The 20,138-nt window shown below is 49.9% G+C and overlaps 1 protein-coding gene across 1 annotated transcript in view; it reads left to right on the top strand.

Moving 5' to 3' along the window:
- Positions 1–20,138, top strand: part of ESRRB (estrogen related receptor beta) — a 105,676-nt gene that overhangs the window by 43,742 nt on the left and 41,796 nt on the right. Inside the window, exon 2 of the mRNA XM_068560340.1 lies at positions 10,802–11,211. Coding sequence (XP_068416441.1) covers positions 10,802–11,211 — 410 coding nt within the window. The remainder of the gene's footprint in view (positions 1–10,801; positions 11,212–20,138) is intronic.

Genomic DNA, 20,138 nt, shown 5'->3' with positions numbered 1-20,138 from the left:
ACTCACCTGGAAGGCTGTGCTGTATTCTGATGTTCCTTTCTGTGAGGAGTAACCAGAGCAGATGGATTATTCTCAAAGGAGGGCAAAATGCGTGGAGGAGTGATTCTAGGTCCAAGAGATGTGTTCCTGGTGAGGACCGGGCTCAGCAGGGAGCAGGAAGCTGCCTTCGGCAATCCAGAGGGCTGTCAGATGGAAGTGGGGGGTTAGACTTGTTCTGTAGGTCCTGAGGGAGAGAGCTGTATAAGCTATAACTGAAAGCTCCAGAAAGAAGAAATATTTTGGCTCTTGACAAAGAACTTAAAAAAAAAAAAATCTAAGTTGTCCAAAGATGGAAACAGCTGCTGCCTGAACTAGTGATCTCCTTATCACTGGGGTCTTTAGCAAAGGCAGGCAGCCATGGGACAGACCAGGAGCCCTTTGACGTCCTGGCCTGGTCCGAGTGCCCCTGGCTGGGAGAGGGCCCTGCCTGCCTACCTCTCCCTGTCTCTCTGCTATTCCTTCAACACGGAGCTCTCCCTTCATGCTTCCTAATCTGTTTTTCCTTGGGCTTCTGCTTAAATGTCACCCCTTCTCTGGCCACTGTGTCTGGACACTCCTCCATTCTGCCATCTGTCCCTGGCCCTGCTCTTTCTTCATAGCGCTCATCACTAACTGAATTTATACTATTTGGTTGTTTACTTATTGTATTAGTTAGGGTGGGTCACAATAGCTATTGTTACATACAACCTCAGTTTTTCAGTGGCTAAGCATGACAAGTTACATCTTGCTCACATAACATTTTAGTGAAGGTACTTGGCAGATCACCTTTCATGAGGTTTTTCATGGGCCCAGGCTCCTTCCAACTTGTGGCTCTGCCATCCCTCAGGGCCTTGGAGTCCCCTTCTGGAGCCTCTGCCTGGATCTTGTGTGGCCTTCAGATGGGGGAGGACAGAGAGAGGGAGGAAGTGGGGACTGGGAGTGCCATGGGAGATTTTTATGGGCCAGAGGGAGGAGTGCCTTACATCCTTTTGCCCACATTCCATTGGTCAGGACCCAGTTGATGCGCACAGCTAACTGCAAGGGAGACTGGGAAATGTGGTCTTCCTGGGTCTAGAAAGAACATGAAACTGCTTTTGATGACCTCGTGGCAGTCTCAGCTCTATTTATTATCATATTTCATTGAATCTATGACATCATAGACACCATTATTTTTGGAACCACTAATTAAATTAAACTATGGCAAGCCATCCACTCAAGATGCATTCTGATTGCCAAGATGTTAAAATGTGAAAAAAGGGTGCAGTTTAGAGTCAATGAAATATGGTGTTGTCACTCCTTGAGGACAGGAACATGTCCACCTTGGGCACCAACCATCCCCAGGGCTAGAACGGTATCTGGCACACCGTGGGTACTCAAGGAATAGTAATGGAATGAATGAGGGAGGGAAGGAGCGAGTGGATGAACGAATGAGGCGGTGTGTGAGTTGGTTAGCTGTCAGAACCCCCTTGTGTGAGCTGCCACACCAGGGAATCAGGCCTTGTCGCTCACCTGAGCAGAGGTGCTGCCGCGCTGCCGAGCAGCTGCCAACTAAGGCTCCTGGGCCCCTGCCCGGCTCCCTTCTCTGCTGCCAGCTTCCATATTCTTCTTTCTCGCTGCACGTTGATGTGAAGTATGACCTCGCTCACACTTGAGCTGTCCGTCTTACAGCCTCTGTCCCTGGAGAGGCAGCCGTGACACCAAGGTCTCATGGGAGAGACTCACTGCCCAGCCTGGGTCAGTTGCACAGCCCTGGGTGACTCTGCTGGGTAGTAGGTGGAGATGCATGCGAATGTGGCGATTCCTGTGGGAGCTTGGCGTGCACACAGGAATAAGAGAGAAAGGAGACTGGAGTCGGTTGTCAGCTCCTAGAAGAGAGGCTAGTTAGTTCTAATAGTTGGTTCTAGTAGTGCCTGAATAAGGAACCCCTTTGTCTGAAAAGGGACTTCCTCACTGGAAGTTCCAGCATGCAGAGAGGCACACAAATGCATGATTAAATGGTGGATGGATGGATGCACGGATGGATGAATGATGGGAAGGAGAGAGGGAGCAAGACAGTCTTGCTTGCTGTGGGAATGAACTTTTTAGAGACTGAATGGAAGCCATCTCCTCATTACCAAAAATGGTGCTAGTAACAACTGCTAACATGTGTTTATTGAGCACTTTTGCCAGGCACAGTTCTAAGCTCTTTTCTGTATTAACTCGCTAACTCTCAAGACCACCCTATAAGATGAATACGATAATTATTATCATCCCTATTGTACAGATGAGGAAACTGAGGCTCAGAAAGGTTAAATAACTTGTAAGAGACAGAACTGGAATTCGGACTCAGGCAGTCCAGCTCCAACCACTCAGCTCTACGGCCCAGCATCTCGGCTCCTCCAGGATTAAATGCCATCTGGAAACTGCCGAATTTGTTCAGTGACAGTAGGTGGGATGTTTATGCTGTATCACTGCTTGATATGGGGTAAAAATAAAACAGGTTCAAGAAGAGTTAAGATAAATTCACAGATGTCACATCTCCAAGAGCTATTGAAAGGAAGATCACTAGAGGTGTGTTTGGGGGCATCTTCTGAAATTGTGAGCTGTCCTTCCTCCAGACACACCCCTTTGTGGTGTCAGAGGCTAGAGTTGGCCATATGGGCTAAAGTAAGAGCCATCAAGTACCTTTGGCTCCTGCATGAGGACACTCCCTTGAGAGGACTGAGGTGAGGGCTGAAATTTCAAATTGGTCTCCCCAGAGGGGGCCCCTCTTTCTAATCCACACACAGCCACAGAATGAGCCAGCAGCGGCTGTCCATTGTGGGCCGGAGCTTTGTCGGGGGACTGGGCCCTCCCAGCTGTCCCGGGGCAGCCACTCCGCTTCCAGTGGTCTCCTCCTGCTTTGGCGAAGCCTCTCACTTCTTATGATGATGGATGCAGCCTGGGACATCATGGATAAAAAGCCCCGATTGAAAGGCACTAATTACCCATCATTATTTTCCGTGCCGTAATTTGTGTGGAACGAGATTTCAATCAGTTGTCTGGGATCAACCTGGTTTTGACTAATCTTTCTAACGACAAGATGCTTAATTACAGATTTTTGCCTGAGTTCTGGCGTACAGTGGGAGGCAGGCTCTCACTGAAGCCAGTTTGCTATCAGGTCATTTTGTAGTCTTAAGTCCCAGAGGGTCCCCTGAGGGGAGAGGGAGAATGAAAGTATGAGGAAAGTACTCCTGAGGAGACCAGACAAAATCGAACCAGCAAAGGACCGGTGCTGCGGTAGTGACGTGGTGATGGAGGGTAGCAGGTGGGCTGAGTCAGCCTGCTCCCCTGCGCAGGTCACCTACCCACTGTGTCTCTACACCCCCAGCCAGCCCCCAGCCAGCCTCCAGCCAGCCTGGCTCTCTAGTTAGTGTCTCTGAGTGAATCACGACTTCTAGGGCCTTCAGCTCCTCGTCTGAAAGTCACCAGGCCAGGCAGGAGAATCTCTGAGCACTTACGATTCACCGACTCCCTCTGTGTTTCTGTCTGTCCGGAAAAATAGATCCACTGATGAAAGATACGCATTGCAGGATTTCACAAGGAGTGATAAAAACACTGTTTATTAAAAAGGTGATTCAGACTACTCCGAGGGAAGGTCAATTTGAATTAAAGAAATATCTGAGTTTAAGGAAAAAATATATAGCGAATAGACTCAGATGCATGGAATTGGATTAATTATAATCCTTGGTTCATAATACTTTTCATCACTGGCTTCCCATTCCCACTCCTTCCTTCCCCCTCCCTTCCCTTCCTCCTTCCCTCCTCTCTTCCCTCCCTCCCGTGTAATAAGTACCCATGGATCCATGTCGCAACAGGAATACTGGGACCTTGTCAATTTAGCCACATGGTCCTCCCCATCCTATACTCCATTAAAGGCCCATTGGGCATTATCTAATAATATTTTTAAAGGAAGTTTAGCTGTGTTACTTTCAGGTGACTGAGGGGCTGATTCATAACAAATAAAGCCTTGCTGGAGGGTCTGAGGGTCTGCTTTAATGAACAGCTCAGTGGCCCCTGGTTAGCAAATTAATCATGGAAATGTACATAAGAGTTTCTCAGGTGTATGGAAACCATTTTTCTTCTGTAGAGTGGATTCCCATTTCAGGCTTATTTATCCTCTTAATTCACCTAACCTGCTACTTTCTCTCCGGGTAAATGGCAAGTTCCTTGTGGAATTATCCTCAGTTCTAGAGCTGGGGACTTGGCTGAGGGAAGAGCTTTGCTGGGTTTAACCACAGGCTGCTGCCGGCTGATGGATTTTCTGGAAGGGGCTTCCTGGGAGAATCACAACAGCAGCCACTGTCCCCTGAGAGCTTGCTGGGCCCTAGCATGTTCTAAACGTTTTGCTGCGTTAGCCCCTGCTCGCCCAGAACAACCCTAGGAAGGAGGTGCTGTGGTGGAGCCCATTTTACAGATGAGGACCCGGAGGCCCAGAGAGGGTGACCTGTTTAACGCAAAGTCAGCAGCTACTGTGCACTGGCTCATCTGACGTCAGAGTGATGGCTCTTAACCGTTTAGTGACTCAGTGGCTTGTTTCTGCTGTTACAGGGGCAACCCCAGCACAGAGCCAAAAGGCGGCTGTGAGGGCAGCCCCTCTGCATGTGATCCGGATTCTGGCATGTGGTAGGGTAGACTCTACTCAGTAGAGGACAACAAGCCAGGCCCTAGGCCAATCAGGCCATCACATCCCTCTTCCCTCCAGGAGCCTCTGTTCCTCCAGAAGCTTCTCTTCTGCTGCCTGCCCACCAGTAGGTAGCCTTGAGGGGGGTGGATCCCTGGGATTCCAGCTCAAATTTTTAATTTTTTAAAAATGTTATTTATTTTTATTTAAAAAAAAATTTTTTATTAGAGTATAGTTGTTCCAACCTAAAGATTTATGACTGTCTCTTGCTGATATCCTGGAGTTTCTCTTCCTCTAGAGGTCCGTGGCTAAATAGCTGAAGAGTTTGGGTTTCCTTCAGAACTTCCAAGATTCTGTTGTATTCGGAAAACCTTCAACCCACTTCACTGTCCAGCAAGGTGATGTCCAGCAGAGGCAGAGAGTCCCCAGTAAGCTCAGGCATCCCTGGAGGTCAGGCTGCTCTGGGGTAAGGGTCCCACACTGGACGCTAAGAGGGGCAGGCCTAGGTGGGGGAGGGGTCCCACATTAATCAGATGGTGGTGACATTGAGGCCAGGGCAGCTCTGGCTGTGCTCCTGTTACGAGATGGATCAGAGGGAAAATGATGCCTTGAGGGGCTTCGACCACTGACTACTGCTCTTTCAAAGGCGGCTCAGATGGGGCAGCGGTCCCCTCCCGTAAAGTCAATAGTCATCGACCAGTTGGGAACTGGGACCCAGCCAACCACAGATGATGGACTCGACATGACCCTCTCCTCCCCAGAGCGCAAGTGCTAGCCACTTCCTCTTCATCCCTAGGCTGTGCTCTTCCTGCTCCCCATCCTAGCCACCTACCCCGTGGCCACATCCTCCTGGGCCTCGGCATCCAGGCTCCACCTCTGAGATCTTCCCTGACCCGATCTCCCATCCTCCCAGCCGTCCTGCTCCTTCCTCCTGCTCTACCTCAGCCTCCACCGCCTGGAAACCCGCATTCTCTTGGGCGCTCCGTTTTCTCCCAATTCCACTCTTTGTGACATCACTCTAGCCCCAAACTACACCATGTGCCCACCCTTCAGCTCCCGGGCCCTGTGCCCACCCCTTTCCCGCCAACGTCCAAGTCAGTGGTTCTCAACTGGGGGTGATTTTGCCCCCCGGGGAGCATCTGGCAGTGTCTGGAGAAGGTTTGGGTTGTCATATCTGGGGCTGGGGGTGCTACTGGCTTCTAGTGGGTAAAGGGCAGGGATTCTGCTACACGTCCTGCAGCACACAGGGTGGTCCACAGTGAAGAGTTACTGCCCCCAAATGTCAGCAGTGCCCGGGTTGAGAAGCGCAGATCGAAGCTCCCCTGTGCTGCTGCCCCTGCAGAGTGAGTTAAGGGGCCAGTAAAGCTTTACGCCCCTGACCTGTGTTCTCTCCTCCTCCCACAGTTGCTGTTGCAAACGTTCTTCCTTTTGCTAGATCTCCTGACCTCACCTCCCATTTCACAGAGTGAGGAGAGGCCGCGTGGGGGGCGAGGGAGGCCACCTCCAAACTTCCCCTCTGCACAGCCAGCCCTCCCTCCCCCTCTTACTGCTTTGGCTCGTTTCTCTTCCCTTCCAGGACCTCCAGATACCTTGCAAACTCCCACCAGGTCCCCTGACTGCATGTGTTATTCCTGTAGGATTCAAACTTGACTCCCCTAAGATTCACAGCTGGGGTGCTAAAAGAAAAGCAATAAGCAAAACCAAAAATGCAGGAGCTTCCCTGGTGGCGCAGTGGTTAAGAATCCGCCTGCCAATGCAGGGGACACGGGTTCGAGCCCTGGTCCGGGAAGATCCCACATGCCGCGGAACAACTAAGCCCGTGCGCCACAACTACTGAGCCTGCGCTCTAGAGCCCGTGAGCCACAACTACTGAGCCCGTGTGCCACAACTACTGAAGCCCACATGCCTAGAGCCCGTGCTCCTCAACAAGAGAAGCCACCGCAATGAGAAGCCCGCGCGCAGCAACGAAGACCCAACACAGCCTAAAATAAATAAATTTAAAAAAAAAATTTTTTTTTTAAAATGCAGATTTCTGGGCCCCTCCTGCAGGGCTGAATGTCCAAAATATGACTGGAGTGAGGTTGGGTCCAGGAAGCTACCTGTTCAACCAGCACGTTGGCTGACTCTGATGAAGATTGGACTGGAATTTGAGAAAAATCTTCTGTAATTGCAATCTTTCCATCTTGATTTGCTCTTTACCATTAGCATGTAACATGGAGTCACCATAGAATTCATTGCCTCCTCTGGGGAGCAATGGGGAGCGATGGGTAATTATACGGGGTCAGTAGGTGGGATCACGATTGCCCAGGGCAAACTGGAAAGTAATTTTTAAATTTCTTAAATTCCTTACATTCTTGACACACCCCCTCCTCATCAAAGAAGCTGATAAATTACAGACAATAACAACAAAAACATTCCTTCTCTGCAGCCACCGCCCCTAAGTTCAAGTGGATGGTGCTGCCTACAGGTGAACAAGGAGGCCGCCACCCCTACTCCCTCCTCTGCCCGGCTCGGCCAGACACAGCCAAACTCCCTGAAAGGACTGTCTGCTGTTCAGTGCCTCCTGCAGACCAGGCCCTGTGGCTCCCATCCCCCCATGCGTGACACTGCCCTGACCAGCCACATCCTGACTGTTCGATGCAGGGGACACTGCACTCCTGACTTCCCCTGACTTTGCGGCTGCACGTGACGTGCCGCCACCTCCGTCTCGATGGCTCTCCTCACTGCATGTCCACGACTCTCTCTCCTCTCGTCCAGCTCCTCTGGCCACTTCTTCTCTGCCCTCTTCTTGGACTTCTTTCCCTCTGTCCTTCCTTTAAATTTTGCTTTTGAATAAAGGAACAATGTCCAGGAGGTCAAGGATGGGTGGAAGGAGGGGGCAGGTTTCCTGGAGGGAAAATGAAGGCAAATATGAATGAATGAGTGAATGAATGAAGCCAGACCAAAGGGGCATGGCCGGGGGGCAGAGGGGGCCCTGTCCGTGTCATGTTCCACACCCCCAGCCCCTGCCTTGCTGGCGCTCTACACACGTGTTTCTTTGGTGTCTGTCCTTCCGGGGAGAGGATGAATTTCTTGACATCATGGGCTGCGCTGGTCACGTCCTGCTGTCTGGCCAGCACTTGGCACATGGTAGGTGCCCAAAGTACCTGTTGACTCACCTTGGAAAAGACATTCTAGTAGGGCCAAAATAATGGTCACAGAAGTGAGACGCCTGCAGGAATGAAATCATCAGACCCTTCTCAGCTGGGGCTCAGGCACTAAACCAGTAGCTAGATTTCTGTGCCAACTCTGAGGCCAGGGTCAAGTTTGCTTCCTTCTCAGTCCTAGGGTCTCTGACCAGGGCCTGGGGTCAGCGGCCTGGACAGGGTGCGTCTTGGCCGCACAGCCCACTAAAGAAGGCTTTGAACCAATAAGGGGAGAGGCAGGAGGGGAGACCTGTGGCTTAGGGTATGAAACCACTGCCTGCCCTGAGTGTCCTTCAGGGCTGGCTGAGCCGTGAGTCTGGGGAAGACAGCTGGGGAAACTGCGGCCTGCTGTCCACTGGGCATGGCTGTAGGGCTCCCCAGCTGTGTCCCTCAGGGCACAAGCTTCTCATACGTCCAAGGGACAGATCTGAAGCGGGTGGCGTATAACACATGCTCACTAAATAGCAGCTGCTATAATTACTGCTTATATCAAGAGTATCTCCTGAAATCTCTGGGGTGCTCACAAGCCTGGGAGGGGAGTGGGATGGGGGGCTTGGGTCTGGGAGCTGCCTTGCCCTGAAGTGTTTGTCACGGTGGGCCTGGGATGTTCCTGGGCACTGCAGAGCCTAAAGCAGCAGTAGGAGGGGATTACAAATGTAAGAGCACCTGGTCCGCTCTCCCTGCAGGCAGTGTGGGGAGTTAACCCACAGGTGCATTTGTGTTTCTCAGGCCAATGGCGTTTCCTGAGAACACACCAGGGAGCCTCTGGTGGATGGAGGGGTGGCAGGTAGCCTCGTGGAGCCTAGGGACATGACAGAGCACCAGCCAGAGATGTAAAAAAAAAAAACCAGAGGAGACTTTCAGTGTGGTACCCTCTGCCAGTGTAAGGGGCACTTGGGGCTAGTAGGAGAGGTGTCTCAGAAGACTCAGGAATATTCAGTTTGGAACAGAACAGACCAGGGAGCCTCTATCTTCAAACACTACATTCCAGTAGATAATAAACTTCTTGACAGTAGGACCCTTATAGGTATCTTTTATCTTTTTATCAGAAGCAGCTCCCAGCTTCTGATTAGAACTGTCTGCGGGGCAATGTGTTCCCTGCCTCCGGACATGTTCAAGTGTAGATGGATGGGACAGTGCCCTGGGAGGGGTATTGACTATGAAATCACTGGTGGGACCAGGGACAGTGGAGGCCCCTCCCCATCATAAGATTGCTTTTGGTGGTGCAAGTGTGTGGCCAAGGTTTTGTTGGGAGGGTGGGCTTTGTGGGTGTGATAAGACAGGCCTTTCCCCCCTTGGTGAATAATCCTTTCCCCAGTGACCTGCTCAGAAAACAGGGGCTACCTCTGAGCATTGTTGGACTGTGGCTGCTTCCCCAGTGGGCCCTCCAGCACTGGGACACTCCCTCCCTCCCCACTGGGGCCATCTTTCGACGAATGGGGCTGTATTGCCACCCTCTCCAGCCCTTTTCGTTCTCCAGGACACTTCCCTCTCTCTCTTTTTTTTTTTTTAAAGAATCAATTTTATTTATTTATTTATTTTTGGTTGTGTTGGGTCTTCGTTGCTGCACATGGGCTTTCTCTAGTTGTGGCGAGCGGGGGCTACTCTTTGTTGTGGTGTGCTGGCTTCTCATTGCAGTGGCTTCTCTTGTTGCGGAGCACGGGCTCTAGGCGCGCGGGCTTCAGTAGTTGTGACACACAGGCTCAGTATTTGTGGTGCACGGGCTTAGTTGCTCCACGGCACGTGGGATCTTCCCGGACCAGGGATCGAACCCGTGCAGGACCCTTCCTTCTTAACTTTCACCTGCTCCTTAGGCATCCGCCTTGGCCTCCTCTTTACCTCCACCCAGCCAGGCCAGGACATGGACAGATGAACCCGGACCCAGCCTCCCGACTCCAGCGCCTGGCTGGCCCAGAGGTCTTGAGTACGGACTGCAGCTGGGCTTTCCTGAATGCCCTTCCTGGCCCTTCACTCTTCTTGCTCACGCTGGAGGGAAGCCCCTCCCCTCATCCTGGGAGTTGGGTTGTGTGAGGGTCGCACTTTGCCTGCCTTCTTACCCTCTCAGCATGGTTCTGGGAGGAGGGGTTTTCGTTATGGGAAATGTCTTATGACCCTTCCTCATGATCCTGCCTCACTGTTAATTCTCCCTTGACTCTACAGTGAGGCAGGGGCCTTAGAGGTTGAAGTTTAAGGTTAAGAAACATTTGGGGGATGCGCGGAGCTGGGGTTGGAAGGCCTCTTCATGCTGCATGATTGAGGCACAGTCTCTTGAGGGGGAGGCCAGGCTGATCGGGGCTATGAAGAGGAATGAAAGAGGGGGCCTGGGAGCCACCCACCAGATGTGCCTTGGGCCAGAGGCAAAACCCAGAGGGCAGCCAATTTGGCGGATGCCTTGGCCACAAGCCCCGCCTCTTGCCCTGGCCAGGTGACTTGGCATCTCTGGTCCCAATCTCAGCGATGGTGGCATTTGGGGGAAGCTCCAAGCTTGGGCTTACCTGCTGTCCCGGGGGATCGGGTGAAGTGGGTCATCAGGTCATTGTACTGAGGGTGTCTGGTCCAGAAGCTGGCACCCCTGGACTTTCAAATGTATTACTGTTGTGCCGGAAGGTTGGCCAAATATTTTGGCTGAATTATTACCACTTTTGTCACCCTCAGACCAGCAATTTGCAAAGGACTGGGGGGCCTCATCTGAAGTTTATTGATCGATCAAAATGTAGTTTTTGTTTTGAGGACTCAGAAGGTTCTGGTGGGTAATGCCAGAAACTTGCTCTGGGCTGTGCCGTTTTTCAGCCCAATTGACCTTCTCGGCCAGCATCTTATCTCACCAATGCCTTAACGTAGGGCCCCTCCCAGCCACCCCGCCCACCCGGTGCCCGGAGCCCAAAGCTAATTCCTGGGGACAGCGTCACACCCACCGCACCCTCTCCGAGCTGACTCCTGCGCTCTGTGTCCCCAGGCTGCTGAACAGAATGTCCGCAGACGACCGGCACCTGGTCTCCAGCTGCGGCTCCTTCATCAAGACCGAGCCGTCCAGCCCGTCCTCGGGCATCGATGCCCTCAGCCACCACAGCCCCAGCGGCTCGTCCGACGCCAGCGGCGGCTTCGGCCTGGCCCTGGGCGCCCACGCCAACGGTCTGGACTCGCCGCCCATGTTCGCGGGCGCCGGGCTGGGAGGCACCCCATGCCGCAAGGGCTACGAGGACTGTGCCAGCGGCATCATGGAGGACTCGGCCATCAAGTGCGAGTACATGCTCAACGCCATCCCCAAGCGCCTGTGCCTCGTGTGCGGGGACATCGCCTCCGGCTACCACTACGGCGTGGCCTCCTGCGAGGCCTGCAAGGCTTTCTTCAAGAGGACCATCCAAGGTGCGTGGCAGCAGGGTGGGCCCAGGCGGGGTGCGGGCCCGGCAGGGAACCGGGTGATTCTCGCGAGCTGCCAGCTTGGGTCTGGGCGCCACTGGAGCCGAGGTTCTGGAGGCTCCCTTCTCTGTCTCCCAGGTTTTCTCATTTTGGGATTCTGGACAAGGGTTCTGAGTCCCAGGCTTTTGTTGAAATGGCATGCACCCCCATAGGGCGCCCCAGAAGACCCAGAGAAAATCTGCACAAATGCCTTAGCACAGGTGTCTCTCTCGCTAGCATGGGGAACGCTGTCAAATGTGTGTCCCTAAAAAGCTGATTTTTGGAGAAAAAGCCCTATTTGCCCTGCAACTCCAGGTCTCTTGAACTGTAATGGGTCCCTCCTTTTGTTTTTATCTTTTTTAATTGCACAAGTAGAATGTGACTATTTTCTTCATCGTGAAACAGTCAGGGCCGCAGAGCAGGGGAAGTCTCCCCCTGACTACTCATCCTGTCCCATCCCCGTGGGGCCGCTCTTTGGGGGCATATGCATATCAGCTGAGTCACGTTCCGATGGCCATGAGGTGGCTCTCTCTCTCTCAGTGGGTACTCACTCTGATGAAGTCAGTCCTGCGCAAATTGGGGATAACAATGGGTCCACCCTCACAGGGCTGTTATGAAGGTCATGGCACAGGGTCCAGCGCAGAGGAATGGCTGGGCATCCTAGCCAAGATTCTTTCTACAGTAGGTCATGGGTGGAGCACTTGCTTCTTGCGTTCCCTCCCATCGAGTATCTGTGAGCTCCTACTAAGTGCCAGCCTGACGCTAGGACAGACTAAAAGCCCTGCTTGTGGAGGTCACTGAGATGAGCAGATGCCGACCCCTGGGGGCAGAAACTACAGACCAGACTGGAGAAAACCCAGGGGTGCCAATCCTGTCCTTGTCCTGCCTGGCGGTCCGAGGGTGTCCTCCCTTCCGCCACTCCCCTATTTCACTTTTGGAAGAGGCAGGCTGAGCTTCCCTGGGATGATTCTTGGCCTGTTCATTCAACGAATATTTGTTTAAATTTCTTGTGACGAGTTATTTATTAAACTAATTGAGGGCACTAGGATTGGCTATGTTTCCAGTTCTATGTATTAGGTGAGATGGTGTGGTGTCCTGGCCAACCGCCAGGCGGGCTCCTGGGTCACACAGCTCCATCCCTTACCTTACAGCTCAATGCCTTTGGGGCCTGCCTCAGTTTCTCTCTCTGCTTCAGTTTGCTCTTGGGTAAGGTGCGATGATGTCATGCCTACCTCACATAGAGCTGTTAAAACAGGCTTAAGGGCATTAATAGCTATAAAGCACTCATACTATTGCCTGGAACTTAGTAAGCGCTAAATAGATGTTTGCAATTATTATTTTCACTTTCACAATATCACTTAGGACATATTATTAAGACAACAGACAAAATTTGTTTTATCTTCCAGAGCAGGCCTTTGTAATTAACATACATTTAAATGAAACAGTACAATCACTATTTTGACTTAACAGGATTTAAACTATTTTAGCTATTTTGGTTATAGATAAATTTATTCATTAAGTGAACCCTTTAAAAAAATATAAACATGGTAAAAATTCAAACAGTACAAAGGAATAAGACAGTAAAAAGTAAGTTTTCCTAAAACTCTAGGCCCCAGTTCCCTATACCTTTCCCCAAAGGAGTCATGATACCAACTTCTCTCAGCAAATATTGATTGAGCGCTTTTGTATCAGGCACCGTGCTAGCCTTCAGCACAGTGAGTGGATGCATCCTGGTCCCTGCCAGCTTCACATTCCCCAGTCTGGGAGGAGGCCCTGGAATCTCTAGATGTCAAAAGCTCTAGAATTAATGTCATTAATTCTCAATATCCTGCCTCAACCAGGGTTGAAAACCTCCAGTCCAATATCCAATCAGTATCATTGGATATTTGACAAATAAACATGAGATGTTTAAACCAATTTAAGCTACTGAAATAACACTGTTTTTCTTTCCAAACTGGGAAGTAAGCTTGGTAAGATTGCCACTATTTTAGACTCTTGGAGGGCGGTTTTTGAAAAATTGCTTTTTAAGAGACAATTACATTTTCTTCTGTCCATATTCTTAAATGTGCTGGAGAGTTCTGGATTAAATTTTCTGAAAGCAGAGCCTGGTATAGACTCAGGAACCTTAATACACCCTCAACAGCGGCCTGGGTGCTGACAACATCCTCTGCAAGTCAAGAGCCCCCAGGAAGGGACTTCCCTGGTGGCGCAGTGGTTAAGAATCCGCCTGCCAATGCAGGGCACACGGGTTCGAGCCCTGGTCTGGGAAGATCCCACATGCCATGGAGCAACTAAGCCCGTGCGCCACAGCTACTGAGCCTACACTCTAGAGCCCGCGAGCCACAACTACTGAGCCAACATGCCACAACTACTGAAGCCCGCGTGCCTAGAGCCCGTGCTCCGCAACAAGAGAAGCCATCGCAATGAGACGCCCACGCACCGCAACCAAGAGTAGACCCCAGTTGCCGCAGCTAGAAGAAAGCCCGCGCACAGCAACAAAGATCCAACACAGCCAAAAACAAATTTTTTTGATAAATAAATAAAGAGCCCAGAGGAAGGATTTGTAAATAGTCTTAGTTATTTGCTACCACGTAAAGGATAAAGATCTCTTCCTAGAAGTCCAAAGACAAACAGCAGCCTTTATCGCGATCAGAACTGAACTACTCTGTCTCTTTTCTTTGTCACAAGAAGAGTTACTCAACCAGAAAGGTTTCTATCTGAAACAGGAACAAGTGAACTCTAAGGCTGACGGATTGCTCTGGTTATTTTATCAATTCTTTGGTTTTGTTCTAACAAAGATTTTGATTTTGTTGTTTCTGAGCATAACAGTTGTAGGAAATTTGGAAAAATGGGGAAAATATAAAGAGGAAACAAATGACCTACAATTGGACAACCCCAGAGTCAGCTTAGAACCAAGAGAGCATTAATTTAGTCCCTGCCCTGAGTAAGGTGCTTCAGGGAGAGGAAGAGACAGGGTACCTGCCCTCAAGAAGCTGGAATCTAAGGCTTAGAGCACACGAGGCTGCAGGCATAGCCTTAGCCCAGCCAGGGCAGTCTCCTAAGCACCTCCCCAATTAAGGAGGATATTTAGGCCATTTTTAAAAAGGCCTTTAGTCACAGAATGATCCATTCGCAAAGTAAACACCTGGACAGCTCTGAAAATCATGCTAGCTCACAACCCCCCTTCCCTCCTTAGATCCCTTCTATCTGCTCAATTCGGTGGTTACATCAACATGGGAAGAAATTTATGGAAACAAAGAAGTCACGATAGACTTAGGGAGAAAGCCCTCAGACCGCCATTCCTTGCCTACAAATATTTATTGAGCACTCACTGTGTGCTTGTCTGTGCTGGGGGCTAACGCTGTGTGGATGGGGGGGAAGGGGATGGGAGTGGTGGGCAAAGTACAGTTTGCCCGCGGCTTCCTGCTTTTGTAAATCAAGTTGTATTAGAACAGGGCCACACCTATTTGTTTACATATTGTCTGTTTTGGTGCTTTGGTGGAGTAGTTGTCAGAGACCTTCTGGCCACAACGCAGAAAGCATTTACACTTTTCTGGCTTTTTACAGTAAAAACCTGTACACCACCACCACCCCCCTGCCCCCCTCACTTCAGCATTGAACAAGGTAGATGCAGCCCACCAGCCCCCATGGGGCTTATAATCAATGCCTAGTAATGCATGTTAAGTGTTCATTACACTTTGCCCAATTCTATGTTGTCAGTGCTGGGGCTTATGACACTCACCCAGAGTAGATGAGCTCGGAGATAGACAAAAAGGCACAGTCCTGAAGGGACAGAAAGGCTCCATGGCAAAGGAACTAACCCTCAACCTGATTGAATTTATTAGCGTATCTATAGAAAAAAAAGAGGATGGATCAGCCCTGGAGGCACAGAAAAAGAAAGCTGACTTTGGCAAAGGCCCAGCCCTAGGTAAAGGGAGTCAGCCTGGGACAGCCTATTGTGATTAAACATTCAGTGGCTTTGATTAACATCTTCCTGATTATAATCTGGGTACCCTGTTGGTCTTCTGCTTGGAGCCAACTTGCTGGTTAGGCAGGATGCTGGCTGGGTAGATCAATTTCTTATCGTACTTGAGTGTGCAGGCATCCTGGGCTTATACATGTGGTCCCTGAATTTGGGCAATGTGAGTCAGCCCCTGAGAGATGGAGCCCTTTTCTGTGGCTGGCACAGTCAGGCTTCTGGATCATAGGGCTAAGTGCCAGCTTCCTGACTGTGACGCTGACCCACAGTAACGAAAACCTTTGTCATGAGTACTGCAGTGATGAGGGGACTTTTCGGGGAGCCACCTGGGGGATCTTTGCCAAGCTATACCCCCAAACTCTGACCCTCTCTCAGCAACCACCCTGCCTCCTGTTCCATGGAGAAAGTGGAGGCCCTCAGATGGGAACTCCCTCAGCTTGTTGCCACCAGACCTACCCACTCTTGGCAGCATGTCTCCTTCACTGATGGCACAGATCTTCACTGCTACCCACTCGTGCTGGGAGAGGTGGCTCCCACCCCAGGCTCAGCTTTCCTCAGGCTTGGAATCCACCTCCTCACCACTTCCCAGAGACCTTCCTGCCCATTATCTCCTCTCTTTCATCATCTCACTCCCTATGGCCTCCTTTCCATCAGCATTTAAATACTGTTAGTATCTCCAGTCTTAAAAGAAAGTCCCTTCTGGGACTTCCCTGTTGGTCCAGTGGTTAAGACTCTGTGCTGCCACTGCAGGGGGCATGGGTTTGATCCCTGTTTGGGGAACTAAGATCCTGCAAGCTGCGTGGCCAAAAACAAAACAAAAAACGCAACAATATGCCCTTTTGTTAAACTTGCATAATTTCCGTCATATTATGTAAGACCATGTATTATTTTTTGAAAAACTTTTTCTTACATTTTGGAAGGCAAGGTTTATCAAATGTTTCACATGACTCTTTGATGAAAGTGTCTTTGCCTTCTCTAGGACCACTTTCCGCGTCATTTGGTGCAGCGTTTCAGAGCACACCACCTTCACTTCCATCTTGGTTATGGGAGATTTTATGAGCATGTATGTGCTGCTGTCCCTCAGATTTTTATTTTGAGCCCTAAGTACATTTCCTAGACCATTAGGATAGTTCTTTTTTAGTTGTGTCAGTATTTTTTAATTGAAGTATGATTAATTTACAGTGTTGTGTTAGTTTCAAGTGTACAGCAAAGTGATTCAGTTATACATATATATGTGTGTGGGTGTGTATATATATATATTCTTTTTCAGATTCTTTTTCTTTATAGGTTATTACAAGATACTGAGTATAGTTCCCTGTGCTGCACAGTAGATCTTTGTTGTTTACCTATTTTATATAGTTGGGTCAATTTATAGTCATGGTTTCCACAACATATCAGGTACTATACTGCTTTTGACTCTCAGTGTTTGTTAATGATGGTTCATATTCCCAGCAATAACTAAATTTGTGTTAAATTTCTTTCTGCCTTTGTTACTGATTCAGTCTGGTGACGAGACTTGATTGGGGTGTTCCCAGGGCACTGAGTCTCCCCGAAAGGCAGTTGTTCAATATGAAGTGACTGACACAGCACCTCTGATAAGAGACTCCACAAAGACGCAGATATTAAGCAACTTCCTCTTCTTTCTTTCTTTTTTTAAAAATTAATTCATTCATTCATTCATTTTTGGCTTCGTTGCTGCGCGCGGACTTTCTCTAGTTGTGGTGAGTGGGGCTACTCTTCGTTGCGGTGCGCGGGCTTCTCATTGCGGTGGCTTCTCTTGTTGCGGAGCACGGGCTCTAGATGCACAGGCTTCAGTAGTTGTGGCACACGGGCTCAGTAGTTGTGGCTCACGGGCTCTAGAGCACAGGCTCAGTAGTTGTGGCTCACAGGTTTAGTTGCTCCACGGCATGTGGGATCTTCCCAGACCAGGGCTCGAACCCGTGTCCCCTGCATTGGCAGGCAGATTCTTAACTGCACCACCAGGGAAGCCCACTGCCTCTTTTCTAAAGGACAGTGTTGGGGGAAAACTCCTGCCTTACATCTGAGCTTATGAAGCACTTGTTCAGTTCTTTGGTGATACTTTACTGAGTCCCAACCATTGTGCTGGGAGCTGAAGACGGAACAATGGGCCCTACTCTGTGGCCTTGTATTCTCAGGGGTAAGGCAGACAGTATATACGATAACAAATAAAGAGGCATAATGACAGACCCAGGTGAGTGCTGTGAAAGAGAAAAACCAGTGATGAGAGCAAAGGTGGCTCTCATTAGAGAGAGGGGGTCTAATTTAGTCTGAGGATTAGGTAAGGCCGTGCTAAGAAGGCGACTTTCAAGGTAAGGGGAAGCTCAGGCGTTCCAGGCAGGGGAAACAGCAGATCTGTTTCAGGACCAGAAGGAGGGCCAGTGTGGCTGTTATGAGTGAGTAAAGGCCAAGTGGAAGGAGACGGGGCTGAGAGGCTGACGAAATCTCAGGCTGCGGTGAGTGCAGCACTTGGATTTTCTTCTAGGTGGAAAGGAAGCCGTTGACAACGCATGCTGCGTGGCCATGAGGGGCTGTGCGGAGGGTAAAACCACACTGTCCCCCTTCCTATGTTCCCAGGGCAAGTGGCCAACTTTGCAGGTCACCGGGAGGCCCCTTGAGTAGCTCCTTAAGATGAGGAGGAACAAGCAAGAAAGAGGCTCTGGCACCGGGCTTCCTCTGTTCACACGGGGCCCCGATGCAGGCTTGGAAGGAAACTCCCCAAGGAGAGGGGCAGGGGGATGATTGATGGGTTATCCTGCCTTGGACCACCTCCAGGCCTTTTGTCCTGGTGAATGAGGCCTGGGATCCCAGGGGACAGAGACCGTGACAGGGTGCAGAGATAAGCCAGGAGTAAGTGGGAGCCCGGAGTGGGGTGCTGTCCCAGCCCTGCCACTCGCCAGCCAGCTGACCTTGAGCAGGGCCTAGGACCCTCTGGCCTCAGTTTCCTCATCTGTACAAAAGCATAAAAAGAGTCAATTAAACCCACAAAACATTGCTGTCTGTCGGGCACTGAGGCAATGAGAGGAAGAACAAATCACCGTTCCTCTTTTCAGAGGCACAGCCAGGGTGGAAGTCAGGTGAGACACAGCCAGACAGAGCAGGGAGGGCTTCCCAGAGGAAGGGACATTTAAGCTGGAGTGGAAAGTGAACATTCTTGGTAGAAAGAACAGCAGGAAGAGGTCCATAGGAGTTGAGTGTGCTCTGCTCGGGAAGAGGGGACCAGTGGTAGGTGAGGGGCTGGAACAGAAGCTGGGACCGGATGTCAAAGGTTTTCACAGGCCCTGTTAAGGAAAAGTATAGAGTAATATTTCTGCTTGAGCTGCTTCACCTGGCTTAGAATCCCAACTTTCCAATTTCGTAGTTGTGTCAAGTTGGGCAAGTTACTTCGTTTCTCTGGTCCTTAATTTCCTTGTCAATAAAAGGGGACTAATGGGGCTAATAAATAGTTCCTGCTCCTAGGATATTCTTGCAGAAATTAAATGAGACATACATGCAGAGTGTTTAGCTTAGTGCCTGGCATATGATAACCATTAGATAAATAGGATTTGTTATTTGTTATTTATACTTGGCAACGAGAAGCCACTGAAGATTTTTGAGCAGGGAATTAATCACATCTCCTTTTAGCGAGATAATTCTGGCAATGATAGGGAAGATGGGCTGGAAATGGGAGAGTCTCGGGGCAGGCAGACTAGGTGGCGATTTTAACAGTCCAGTTCAGAGATCTAGTTAACCGTCCACTTAGAAGCATCCAAACCCCAACGGTGGCAGAAGGGTTAAAAGGAGAGGTTAGGATTTTGAAAGTGATTTAAGTATAAAAAAATAGTGACTGGATTGTGAGACTGGCTCTTAGATTTCTAATTTAGGCTACTAGAGGATGGTCAGGACATTGGCGGGGGAGAAACCTAGAAAGAATAATTTTGCTGGTGGAAGGGGGGTGGGCAGGGAGGAGAGGTTGGGATAATGGATGAAGTCTGAGGCATGTTGAGTTTGATCAGTTCACAGGCCTTAACCTGGGCAGCTGGAAATGCAGGGCTAGACCCCAAGAGTAAAATCCGAGTGGGGTTTTGGGTCTAATGAGGTCCTCTAGGGCAGGGGTTCTCAAAGTATGGTCCCCAGACCTCAGCACAGGCTTACTAGGGGGCTGGTTAGAAATGCAGATTTCAGGCCTGCAGAATCTGAGGCTTTGATTTAACAGGCCCTCTGGGAGAGCTTGTTCTAGGGAAAGCTGCTCTGAAGGAGGGGGTAGAGGGATAAGGCGCCAGGAAGAAGGACCCTGGTGAAAGGAAGGGGTCAGAGCCTTGAAAGGAGACTGAGAAATACCATATTTTATCAGTTCTAAGATGCACATTTCCCCCATGTAACATCTCTGAATTGGGCCGATTACTGTCTGCTAGGTGACAGATGTATGTGGTTGTCACTGCCCTCACAAGCACATTAAAATGTGCAGAAAGGGGCCAGTGACCTGGAAGGAAACCCCTACGAGAACAAGGGACACTCAAGAAGCACAGCGTGGTCAGCTCCTTTGTTAGCAGAGAGGACCATTCTGTGGAAAAACACGAAAACAATGACTTTGATCAAAAGGGATTCAGAAGAGTCACACTCTGAGAAGTTTTAGCAACATCTTCAATTTATTTTTCTTATGTTTTCCCTTTCATGTATGCACAAGAATGCTGTATGATCAAATCTGTATCTATCAATAAGTCTCAAAGAGCTCTTTTAATAAGAAAAAAAAAAAAAAGAAAATGCTAGTGGCAAGGAAACACAGCCATACTTTGATTGGCAGATGTTTTTCCTCTCTTTCTTGGTGGTATATAAAATAATGGTGCAATCTTACCATCAAAAGCATCTTAGATTCTATGCAATAAATATAGAAGCGATCAGAGACATTACAAGAGTC

Source organism: Eschrichtius robustus, chromosome 1, assembly GCF_028021215.1.
Source record: "Eschrichtius robustus isolate mEscRob2 chromosome 1, mEscRob2.pri, whole genome shotgun sequence".
Lineage (NCBI taxonomy): Eukaryota > Metazoa > Chordata > Mammalia > Artiodactyla > Eschrichtiidae > Eschrichtius > Eschrichtius robustus.
This window is presented reverse-complemented; position numbering and strand designations above follow the sequence as displayed.